This window comes from Solenopsis invicta, chromosome 3 (genome assembly GCF_016802725.1).
Source record: "Solenopsis invicta isolate M01_SB chromosome 3, UNIL_Sinv_3.0, whole genome shotgun sequence".
NCBI lineage: Eukaryota > Metazoa > Arthropoda > Insecta > Hymenoptera > Formicidae > Solenopsis > Solenopsis invicta.
The window spans coordinates 19211431-19222651 of NC_052666.1; the positions used below are offsets into that span (position 1 = coordinate 19211431).

At 32.0% G+C, this 11221-nt stretch overlaps 3 protein-coding genes across 3 annotated transcripts; 1 reads left to right on the forward strand and 2 right to left on the reverse strand.

Annotated features, from left to right (window-relative positions):
- Positions 1-508: 508 nt before the first annotated feature.
- Positions 509-9442, forward strand: LOC105203608. Its single transcript, XM_026138949.2, has 5 exons — positions 509-1233; positions 8219-8336; positions 8410-8484; positions 8606-8782; positions 9096-9442. The coding sequence occupies exons 1-5, from the start codon at positions 1225-1227 to the stop codon at positions 9302-9304; spliced, it is 588 nt and encodes a 195-aa protein (XP_025994734.1). The 5' UTR covers positions 509-1224; the 3' UTR covers positions 9305-9442.
- LOC105203588 lies at positions 2828-5401 on the reverse strand. Its single transcript, XM_039447301.1, has 8 exons — positions 4830-5401; positions 4502-4742; positions 4230-4394; positions 3962-4148; positions 3680-3872; positions 3457-3598; positions 3196-3385; positions 2828-3079 (listed from the first exon to the last, which is right to left on the reverse strand). The coding sequence occupies exons 1-8, from the start codon at positions 4898-4900 to the stop codon at positions 3069-3071; spliced, it is 1200 nt and encodes a 399-aa protein (XP_039303235.1). The 5' UTR covers positions 4901-5401; the 3' UTR covers positions 2828-3068.
- A 46-nt stretch (positions 9443-9488) lies between the features above and the next one.
- Positions 9489-11219, reverse strand: LOC113004728. Its single transcript, XM_026138950.2, has 3 exons — positions 11010-11219; positions 10295-10462; positions 9489-10030 (listed from the first exon to the last, which is right to left on the reverse strand). The coding sequence occupies exons 1-3, from the start codon at positions 11077-11079 to the stop codon at positions 9831-9833; spliced, it is 438 nt and encodes a 145-aa protein (XP_025994735.1). The 5' UTR covers positions 11080-11219; the 3' UTR covers positions 9489-9830.
- Between the last annotated feature and the right edge of the window lie 2 nt (positions 11220-11221).

An 11221-nucleotide genomic window follows, 5' to 3' on the forward strand; every position in this document is an offset into this window, starting at 1 on the left:
CAAGCTGACTTGTTATTTTTGCGTCAAAATGCCATCAAAGGCAAGCGTTCGAAAATTCATTGCCAGTACTAAAAATCTATAGTATACATATGAACTATAGATTTTTTTAGTGCTGGAATATTGAAACGCAATGCTACTATGTCAGTTTAATCTAAGTAATTAAGACTAGACTAAAGTCCATTTCTATCAATGTAGATTAACTTTAATTTCAGTTTAGATTTTAACTTTTTTTTAATTCTTAGAACCAAGAAAAAAATAAACAATAAGTTAAACCTCAATTTTTAAATTAATAGTTAATTCTACTTTTAAGAAATTTAATACTTAATTACCTGTTTTGAGTACTTAATAAAAACATTAATAGTGATTTTAATACTCAAAATAAGTAATTAATCAGTATTAAATTAATAAATTTTTGTAGGGTGGTTCTAAGAATTAGGAAAAAGTAAAAAATAAATTAAATCAAGATTAAAGTTAATTTACATTGGTAGAAACAGATACAAATTCTAAATGTTAGCGCAAAATAGGAATAAATTAATACCTTGCAGCACAAGAAGTGAGAGAGAAATGCGCGTAAAATAAATCATAAATTACATTATGTTTTCATTACAATTCCTTTTTTTATAATTTTATAAACATAAATTAGAAAGCTATAAAACTTTTAAGACTATTCGTCTTTGAAAGATTACCTCCCGATTATGCGGGCAGGTTCGACAAGCCCATTTCTCCGATTCGAACGTCAGCCTGGCCGCGCGACTCGTCGTGACCGCGGGGACGAAAAATGCGCAGCGCGTTCGCGGACGAACGTCTATTTCGCAAGCGCAAGCTAATTCGATCGCGAGCCGTGCGATCCTCGAGGCGAGATGAAAGTATACCTCCGCCGTGATCCCCTGCGAGTTTAGTCCTTATTACCTCCGGGAGAGCCTCCGCCGGTGCCTGCGAGTCACACGCAGGTGGGGTACACATGCATGTGTACCCACGGCTGGGCGGGTGACGTGAAGGGGGATGCTGAAATTCATGCACGCGCCGGCGACCGCCGACGTTCTCTGCACGACCTGGATCAGTTCCTATATCGCACCAAGAGGCGTCTCGCGGAATCCGGCTGGATCCTAGAGTGTCCCGTGCGTGTCCATCGTAACAGAGGTCCTCCGGACGTGCGGTGTACGCCGTGTGCCCGTCTCATCGGGATCCTGCTTCGATCGATGCTTGACGATCAATCGTGCAAATATGACAACGGTAGGTGGAGTGAAACAAACGTGTGTCCCTCGCGGGATTAATTCCTTGATTGCTTCCTTGACTGGTTTACAGTCACCGTCGTTTGATCTGAAAATTTTAAATAATCTTAATCTCTTTTGTCTTTTAGAATATATAAATAAAGTACGTAAAAAAGTTACGATGAATGATATCTCACGATTCGATTAATTCTAACTAACTTCACGAGGAACGCACATATTTTTCGCGCCAATTCCAGAATATTTTGAAACTCGTCTCCAGTGAAAACTTTTTTTTGGTATTCTTTGTTTAATTTTTCAGTATTTCTTAAAATTTCTGTATAATTTTATAACTTTTTAGAAAATGTTTCAGATTTTTTATAAAAATTAAAACACTTCAGAAAAGTTGTAAAAATCTCCCTTTTCTAGATTTTTTGATGTTTCATAAAAATAAATTTTTAATATTAAAAATTTTTTAATTATGAGATATAAAAACTTTTTATATAAAAGAATTTTAAATCTAGAATATTTAGAAAATAGGCATTCAAATATGGAATTTGTATATTTAAGTCAATATTAAAATTTGAAATCTCAACAAAATGTGGTTGCCTGAAAATCTGTAAGTCTGAAAAAAATACTATGTTATGAAAAATCTGAAAATTTTTTGTTTCAACATTTCGATTCGATTCGAATTCAAATTATATTCACACGCCTCTAAGAAAAATAAATAATGATTTATAAAATTTTTCCTTCTTAAAGTAAGGAAGAAATATAAATTAGCTTTATAACGAAATTTCTTTGACAAAAGAAACTCTATTATGAAATCAATTTGTTTCATCATTTTTTGAGCTGCTATTGCAATTTGCATCGAGTTATTAAATCCCACACAATAAATTAGTTTATCTACGGATTTAATGTATCATTAGAAAGGTAGAAGACGATAACCAGGCACATTGTGCACTTATAAATTCTTATGTATGCGTGTGCGTATGTATCAATGTAATTGCTTCATTGCGACTGTTACTTAATCAAATCGTGATGTATCACGAGAATGGGATCGCTCTCAGTTTACAGCAATACATATATTTTTTTCTATTCACATACATTGTGTGTCAACACTCTTCTTAATCAAACGACATTGCGTAAAAGTATATTAAGTCAAATTTAAAACGTTTCATTCTCGAGTCATTTAAAAAAATTATATATTACTTTTAAATAATATATAATATTCACAAGTAGTGACATATATATCAAAGAAGTTTTAACAGAAAATTGTTATGCTAATTAGGCCCGGTTTTTCCTGATGTTTTATCCAATGAGCTTCACCCATGATGATGCCATAGGCTCATTGGTTAATACATCAGGTTACGTCTAACCACAAGTTAACCAGATAATGAAAAACCGGGTCTTAAAGTAAATTAAAACCACAATTTAATTTTCTCAAAACAATTTGTTTGTGATTTGATGGAGTTTAACATGTTTCGTTCTCAATCCACTCGCTTTGAAAAAGAAATATAACAATCTAAAATTACTTCATCGTTAACAACTTCTGCGATAAACTTTAGCCATTACAAACAGACTGAAGTAGCGAGGAATCTATCAAAAAAAAACACGTGATAGTTTGTTAAAAATTAGTCTATTAAAATATCGTTTTCCTTCTTTAATAATAGTTACACAAATAATTGTTGTAACATTTATTGTATTTTTAAACGAATGCTCTTTCCGCTGGGTAACATTCCTTCTACAGGAACAACATTGAAGTTGTCTGAATTCGATAGACTGGTCCGGAATGGCTCAGCCATTTAACAATGGCAGATAGAGTTACAATAAATTGATCGATTCAGCATCCAACATAGTGTTCTACAATGGTTCTGTACAATAAAATATTAACAAGAAATTAAAAAATGACATTTCATTAAAAACTGATATAAAAAATACTAAGAAATATGTAAATTAGAAAAAATATTCAAATGAGCAAGTTTCTCACTGAGAAGCGTAGAACTTGCTCCACCTGCTTCATCTACAAGAGTAGCATCATTTACTACTAGAGAATAATACAGCTCTGAATCATCAGTATCACGTAGAAATCCTAGTGAATAAATATCGTCTGTACATACTTTTACTGTGAGCATAATCTCATCTTGATGAACGCCAGTGCACAAATCACTTAGGTATCGCTATTTAAATTATACATGCTATCATTATTACATAAACAGGATGATTGGGATAAATAATTATATATACTTACAGCAGGATCGTGAATTGACGTTAAACTAGGAATTAATTGCTCCTCAGGAAAAGCTTTAACTATGGGAAGAATTCTGTTTTTAAATATTTCACTTTCAGTAACTGCACTTGATTCACCCGACTCTTTTAGTTTATTGTATAATCTGAGAAAGAGTGCATATTTTTCCAGTGAAAATTAATACGCTACTAAATATCTATTTGTATCTCAACATATATCTTGTTACCTTTGTATTCGTTGGCGAGTTGGTTCATCACCATGTATAACATTTATCGTCGCAACATGCGACACTTGCAACCGTTGTAATAACGCGAAATCTTCCTTTGGATAAAATTCTATTGATATTTCGTTGGCTTCATCAGCATTAAGTATTACTTCTTCTGGATTTACAATCCAAGAATCCATTGTTGGAGAAATAACTGCAATATATAAATATGTTTATCTTTATATAATTCATATAAAAATGATAATGCATAGAGAGAAAATAAAGGAATTAGTTTAGTCAAACCTTTTGGTATAACCATGATCTTGGCAAATGATCGTAAGTTGCCTGTATTATTTAACATAAAATTTGCATTCAGTGTGATAGTTCCAGAATACAAATTGCCTAGTGACAAAGATAGTTTTCCACTTGCATCTTCAACTACATCTAAGATTTTCACTTTGCTGTAGCCACCGTATCCATACAAAAATATCTGTCAATTTAAATTGTAAATATTCCCTCTCTGAATTTATTAAAAAATTGAAACAATTAAAATTAACTATGAATCACTTACTTGTTTATATTGTTGAGACATGTTACTCTCTCTTCTATATAGCTTAATAATAATCTTTCCATTCGACGCGCCACTAAAATACGGACTGAACACGACTGCAAGTTTTTTCCTTGCTTGACGTTGCATTACTAGTGTCATGCTTGTAAGTTGTTTATCCCCGAGAAACTACATATAGATATTTAATAATATAAATTCCATAATTTCTTTTTTCTTTGTAAGTAAAAAAAAAATATATATATATATATATATATATATATATATGTATAAAATACCTTAAAATTCCCAAAATTACCCATGTCATCACATATGTCTATCTGAATTTTAACCTCGTTATTACTCATGTTACGAATTTTAAATTCTCTAGTTTCATTTTCTCCTGGTTCTACACTATTCCATACCAAGGCGGTATGGGTAGAGAAGATCGGGATTTCATCTCTGATCGCGAAATGTTCCGATACAATTGATGAATTTCGGCGGCATGACAGGCATGAGTCAATTTGTCGTTGCATGGTACTATAAAATATTTACATATATAAAAAAAAATAAATATCGTAATTTATTAACGAACTTACAGACATGTAATTTCTCTTCTCTATTTACCTGTAATTAGGAGATGCTCTGCTGTTCGTGCTCAGCTCTTCCTGCGTACTGTCGACACAGAACATACACATATAAAGACTGTCGATGTCGCCAGGATCGCGGTGTGTTTATGAAGTGACATTCAACCCGCTGTTATCCTTGGGCTTGATCACGTGCGTAAACATCGTAGATCTTTTGTCGTGAACGCGATAAACGGTAACTGCTTTGATAAGCAATTCGTGGAATCAGCGGCCTGCTATAGTCTTGCGACCACGTGGTTCCGGTCCAGGCATCCGCGATTCCAACCGGGGCTTTAAACGGTAACAGCCGATCGATTTTGCAGTTTAAATTTAAAAAGTCTCGGAGGTCACCGACGATTAGACACGGACTCGAAAGTCACGACGTAGTGCAGTCATACACTGTATGACAAAGGCTGTATTCACTTTCGCGCTCACAGCACTTGTAACCATCATTTATTCTTGTTTAATATTTATCAACACGAAGGAAGATAATAAGCGCTTATAAGCGCTTACAATTAACAGAGAGGAGATTGAGATTCGAGCGGCCATCCCGGCGTTTTACTTGCAACCCAGTTGTAGGTAAAACGGAATATTACATCTACGATATAAATTCGAATAAAAAGAAGCAATTAGTATGCTAATAAATAAATTATAAATTTTGATATAAATTTTGAATTTAGTAATTGTTTGAGAAAGAAGGAATGTTTTATAATATGTGTGAAAGAGATTTGAGCTAGTATATTGTAAAAGTTATAACAGAAAAAATGAAAAAAGTTATATAAAAACCGAGTTAGTTTATTTTTGTCGCTATAAAGATTTGTGGCCATAATAATCGAGCTTTTCCTTTCTGACAGATTTTATGCTCTTTCGAAACTCGATCGTTTCGCGAATTCCATTGTTGGATCCCTGATCAATAATCTATCAACGCAGAAATACTACTTATGCATACAAAGTTTCCGCACCGTTGAATCTCAAATATCGAGTTCAATAGCGGCCGAATGTACTTCCAGCTAGGTGAGCGGGAAGGAAGGCGAAAGGGTGGGTTTGACACGCACGTGTGTGTTTCTTCATACATATGAGGACTTCCTCGAGGGACTTAAGCTTGGCCCGCGCACACATGCGTTTTGTTGAAGCGAGGTAGGATCGCTTCTCACAACGGTGTAGGAGTAACCGATGGTATGCCAAGATATAATGTAACTACTGTCGTGGTCGCTAAAAATATTGCCTTTCAAAGCGCAATGTTGCTGGGCGATCCAATCCTGGTGGGAAAAGTCTGTTTTGTATACTCGCAGAGGAGGGCAGTGTTCCGCAAGATCGTTGAAGTGATGTAACGTGTTCCAATGTTACGTCAAGTTTATGTTATAATAAATTATTCCCGATGTTCCTCCAGAGAATCTAGAAGCAAGAATAATGAGTCAGAAAGTGATAACTACAAGATCGTAAAGGAGTAATAAAACGTGCTTTCAAAGCCTTCTCGATATACGCAAGAGTATCGATATTTTATGGTGAAAGACAAGAAATGCATTGAGAGAAACCAGAGTTGAGTAGTACTTACAATTAGTTAAAAGTTTAATAAAGTTAAAAAGTTAATAATTTTTACTTAACTTTGTTCATTTTGAATAAGTTTTTAATTTTAAAAAATTATTTTTAAAATAAACTTTAATTTATTAACTTTTTTCTTAAATTAAAAATTTACCTAAGTAAAAGAAAAACAATTCTAAAAAGATATATTCCCAAATAAAAAAAAATATTTCTTTGTTATTTTATATAAATTTAATTTACAAATAAAATATTAAATTTATTTGATGATTTATATTGTAATTGTTTTGTTATTTAAAGTAAATATAATCTAACTTTTTAAAAAATTAGGGCATAATTTAACACACACACACACACACCCAAATTATGCTTTTTAAAATTAACTTGTAATATCTTAACGCAACTGAGTTAAGTTTTCAATCACCATTTTTAACATAAATAAATTTTATAAATCATTACACTTTAACTTAATTTAGTTAAAAAATATATTAACTTACTCAACTTCGAGAGAAGCAATAGATATTAAAGATTACAAATATCTTAATTCTTTATAAGTAGTATCATATCTTTTATATTAAAAAAAATATAATAAAAATATAAATATATAAAAAATATAGAGTATATTATAATAATAAATCATCGTTGTCATAGAATATAATGGATCATATTTCTAATTAAACTTTTATTGCGTAGAAAACGTTTCATTAGCGTATAATGATTAATGGTAAGAAACGTTGACCTCAAAAAAATGCTCCATAAAACAAAGTTTCTAAATCGTCATATGTGTAACAATCTAATTAATCATATTTTTTTTTAAAGATACAGATGATTGATACATCTCTTTAATGTTTACACATTTTCACATATTAATAAAACATCGCTCACAGGTTTTATTTCAGAGATTGATCTCTCACAATCAGATTAATTTAGGTAATTATGTAATTTCTTATGTTATATTAGTATGAGTTCCATATATGTGTCTGCGCAGAATAATTTTTTAGAAACGTAGTCACCTTGACACATTTCTGTAACACGTATGTTGCATGGTCCATTTTCTGCATCGTGAGTCATAAAAGAGATTTATACGGTAACGTACATACAATGACGTAGAAGGACTTGCCCCGAGCTATTTCATGAAGAATAATATAACTCCTTGTTTAAAGCTTCAGTCAAATTTGGAGCGGATTCTTTTCTAGCAAGATGGCTATTATACATATATGCTATGTTTTGCTTATTACAATTCAAAAAACGATATAACATGCTAATATTAGAATTTATAAAATCGACTTGTGTTATAATTATCATTAGTATTAGTAATTATCATTAAGTTATAATATATTAATATATTTTATTTTAGTATATTATTTAATATACTAATAATCATAATTTATATTAATATATATTTTTTTGTAACAGATTTCATGTTTAAAAAAAATTTGTGAATTTCTTTCCATCTTTGAGTGTGTAATATGATATAACTCTTACTAAGAAAACTTTTTGTAGAAGCTATTCAGAGTTTTATAGTGTATTGGGTTTCAGCAACCACGTGCATTGCTGAACAATGTAACTTTTTGAATCAGAGGATATAATGTAACTCAGTCAGGAATTTGAGACATTCCGAAGTGCTACAAAATCTACCTTCTACCTAATTTCATTTCACACATGTTATGTCTTAATAAACGTTAACATTTTTACTGTGAAGAAATCGACTCCGAAGTAATCGTGAAATATGCTCTAGAATTTCTAAACTGCTTTTCTCACGTTTTTGCGACAGTAATAGACAATCCGGCAGCAGCTCTGATGACAAGATACATAGTTAATTACAAGATAAATCGCTATTTATGATTCCAGATAACAGTGGCGTTGCTGCTTCTCACGGTGACTGTGGCCAGTTCCCTGCCGCTCGCCAATGTGCACGTGAAATTCGTGTCGCCTCCCGATGTGTATGAGCACAGCGTTACAACAGACGGTTAGCTACGAATTGTGCAATAACGCTTTATATCGCTACTAAGTTGAAATAGTTTTAACTCATTCGTTTTCAGGAAATCGAACGGTAGCTCAGAATTCGTTTATCTCGATCGGTCGACGAAACGCGGCGAAGCGTTCTAAGGATCCCGGTGATTATTTTATTGCTATACTTGTTATTTTAGTGTAATTAATTAAAAGTATCAGTAATGTTTTTTAAAAAGAACATATCGCCAATAAAAAATTACTTATATTTGCGGTTTGTTTTTATAGATTATAATTATAGGACGAGTTTACGGCAAAATTACTTACGGCAGGTGATAACAAGTTCAAAAAACGCTGAGTCTATGTGGCCGGTCGGCGTTTTCCTACCACCGATTGACGTAAATGATCTTGGATATAGTTGGCAGGAGGTGCAACGTGACTTCCCCGTTTTCTATAAAGCGCCCCGTAAGCACATCTTCACGGGAAATTGTTAACTGTATGTAGAAATGTGCGATTTACAAAATTATATATCGCGATTATAATTAAAAAAAAAAAAAAAATCGCGGTGCTAGTGATAAATCACACATTTCTAGTTGTAGGAAACTGTTTACGCTTGTTCATTTTCCAATTCATACTCTCTATTGTACTTTTATGCTTTAGACATAATGATAACATCCTGTTATCTTTTATATGCGTGTGTGTATGTGTGTGTGTGTGTATATATATATACATATATACATATAGCTTCTCTAATAATTATAGTTCGTTCCAATTGCAGAAAGAGACCCGTATTTATTGACCAATCCTGAGGCAATGATGATAGTTAAATACCTCTATGGATTGGGTGAGCTTTTCTTCGACGATTATCCTCACGCAAGAGCGTTACTGCGAAATCAAGAAGAGAGGAGGCTGAATGGTCTACACGGACACATTCTAGGCAGTCTAAATCCTAGATCTCCGTTTCACAGGAAGGATAGGAAGGAGTGACTAATCTAAAAGCGATGAAAGCGGTTTATACTCAATATTACTGGACTCAAAAATTCGAAAATAAGCTTAATTCTACAGTATGTAACATTTCTTTTTATTACAATTTCTAGAATTTTGTAAATATATTGCAACAAAATAATAAGTTAAAAAGTAATGAGTATTTTTGCAAAGCGAGCAAAAATGATAGATTTAAGTATATTTTATTTTAACTACTAATTAATAATAACATATAGAGTCGTAGTTTGCCACGTTTAATGATAGATTTTTCTCAAATTTTTCTCAAATTAACTAAATTAACATAAACTAAAATTTAAAAAATTTATATTTTAAAATATATGTAATACTAAAACACTGCTTACTTGTAATTATTTTATGATATGTATTATAAAGAACACATTATTTTACACATCCACATCATATGTCCATCAGGGTTCTTTTTGTATGGAATATCTCGCTTTTTTTCTAAAGAATTCACGGGAAATCACTTCAAAAAAGATCACTGTAGTCCAAACTATCATATATGTCCTCAAATAAGCCATCGTGTTAAGCATACAGCTATTATTATTAAAAAGCCATTGGCTGTCGTTCTTATTGTCATGTTACAAAGATCTCCGTAACAGAGGCACATGTACACTTTCTTATAATTCCACACGGTATAAGCGCATCTCTCCTCATTGTCATCAGGACCTCGCTGGAAACACAACCTCTGCGTGGCAGTACCATATTCTGTAACATATAAATTTAGTAAGATTTTTTTTAGAAGAGCTTTTATAAAAGAACAATGGAGCTATATTAACTTTTCAAGTTTTATTATTTAATACAATAATTTTATCAATAATATAATCTAATGTCAATATAAACTTCATATATATATATATATATATATATATATATATATATATATATATATATATATATATTATATTTTTATTACAAAACAATATGAATTATATTGCTGAATGTAATTTTTTTTAAAGCGGAATGACTTGCCATTATTTAAATTTGGGCTCTCGATGATTTTTCCACACCAACCGGAAACGCACGGCACCGCATCGATACCTTTTTCGAGCGTAATTTGTGTAGAATTCATAGTGAAAGGATCCTTGCACGAGCCCAGGTCTCCCCTCGATCTGCAGGTTACGCATCTTCGAAGAATGCCTGTAATAACGCGACGAATGAAACTGTCACTTTTACTTGCTATCGCGTGAGCGTCATTTCACTCGCACCGTATCGAGCGATTAATGATATGCAGAATCTTCTTGCGTTTTGCATAAAGCGCTGAATAAGCAAAATTATTTCTAAAGACAATAAGAGAAATAATTTGAAATATAATTAAGTCGTATTTAAGTCAAATAATTTATTTGTAAGACATAGAAATAAATATTCATACAAAATGCTATTTGTATGTAGTATTTTATTATTAGTGAAACAAAAAATTCTTGTCAAAAATGAAATACTGATTGGTACTTATAAAGTTTCGAATTTTTTCTGTTTCGCAATTTCACATTATTCAAAAAAGAGAAATTCCATATAAAGAAATTCTTTAAATGTTTCTGAATTTGTTAATTATTATATTCTCTATTTGTTAATTGTTATTTGTCTATTATCAAATATTTTATTTTTTTAAAAAGATATTTAAGAAAATTTTAAGAATGATAGAGATAAAATAATTGAGAAAGTTCTTTGGCTGGCGATAGAAACTCACCGACGCATTCTTGAAGCACGACTATGCAGAAAGTTAAGATGACCGCTTGGACACTTGCTTGAAGTTTCATCCTATTTCACTTTTAATCTTGGGTCAGTCTTTTTATGATTGAGGCCTATCATAGCCCGTTAATGAGCACCGTAGACAACACGCCCGGAGCTATGATGAGACACAGCCATTTTGGAACTAAACTGAACTGTCCGGAGACGGAT

What these genes read in the sequence shown, in the direction of transcription:
- LOC105203588 (XM_039447301.1), bottom strand. Translation starts at nt 4,900, where the DNA reads ATGTGTATGTTCTGTGTCGACAGTACGCAGGAAGAGCTGAGCACGAAC. An exon ending in GTAATTTTGGGAATTTTAAG is followed by an intron (nt 4,395 to 4,501) that starts GTATTTTATACA and finishes ATCTATATGTAG; the next exon opens with TTTCTCGGGGATAAACAACT. An exon ending in GATCATGGTTATACCAAAAG is followed by an intron (nt 3,873 to 3,961) that starts GTTTGACTAAAC and finishes TATATATTGCAG; the next exon opens with TTATTTCTCCAACAATGGAT.
- LOC113004728 (XM_026138950.2), bottom strand. Translation starts at nt 11,079, where the DNA reads ATGAAACTTCAAGCAAGTGTCCAAGCGGTCATCTTAACTTTCTGCATA. An exon ending in CGTGCTTCAAGAATGCGTCG is followed by an intron (nt 10,463 to 11,009) that starts GTGAGTTTCTAT and finishes GCGTTATTACAG; the next exon opens with GCATTCTTCGAAGATGCGTA. An exon ending in GAGCCCAAATTTAAATAATG is followed by an intron (nt 10,031 to 10,294) that starts GCAAGTCATTCC and finishes TATATGTTACAG; the next exon opens with AATATGGTACTGCCACGCAG.
- LOC105203608 (XM_026138949.2), top strand. An exon ending in GAAGCGTTCTAAGGATCCCG is followed by an intron (nt 8,485 to 8,605) that starts GTGATTATTTTA and finishes TTGTTTTTATAG; the next exon opens with ATTATAATTATAGGACGAGT. An exon ending in CGTTTTCTATAAAGCGCCCC is followed by an intron (nt 8,783 to 9,095) that starts GTAAGCACATCT and finishes TTCCAATTGCAG; the next exon opens with AAAGAGACCCGTATTTATTG.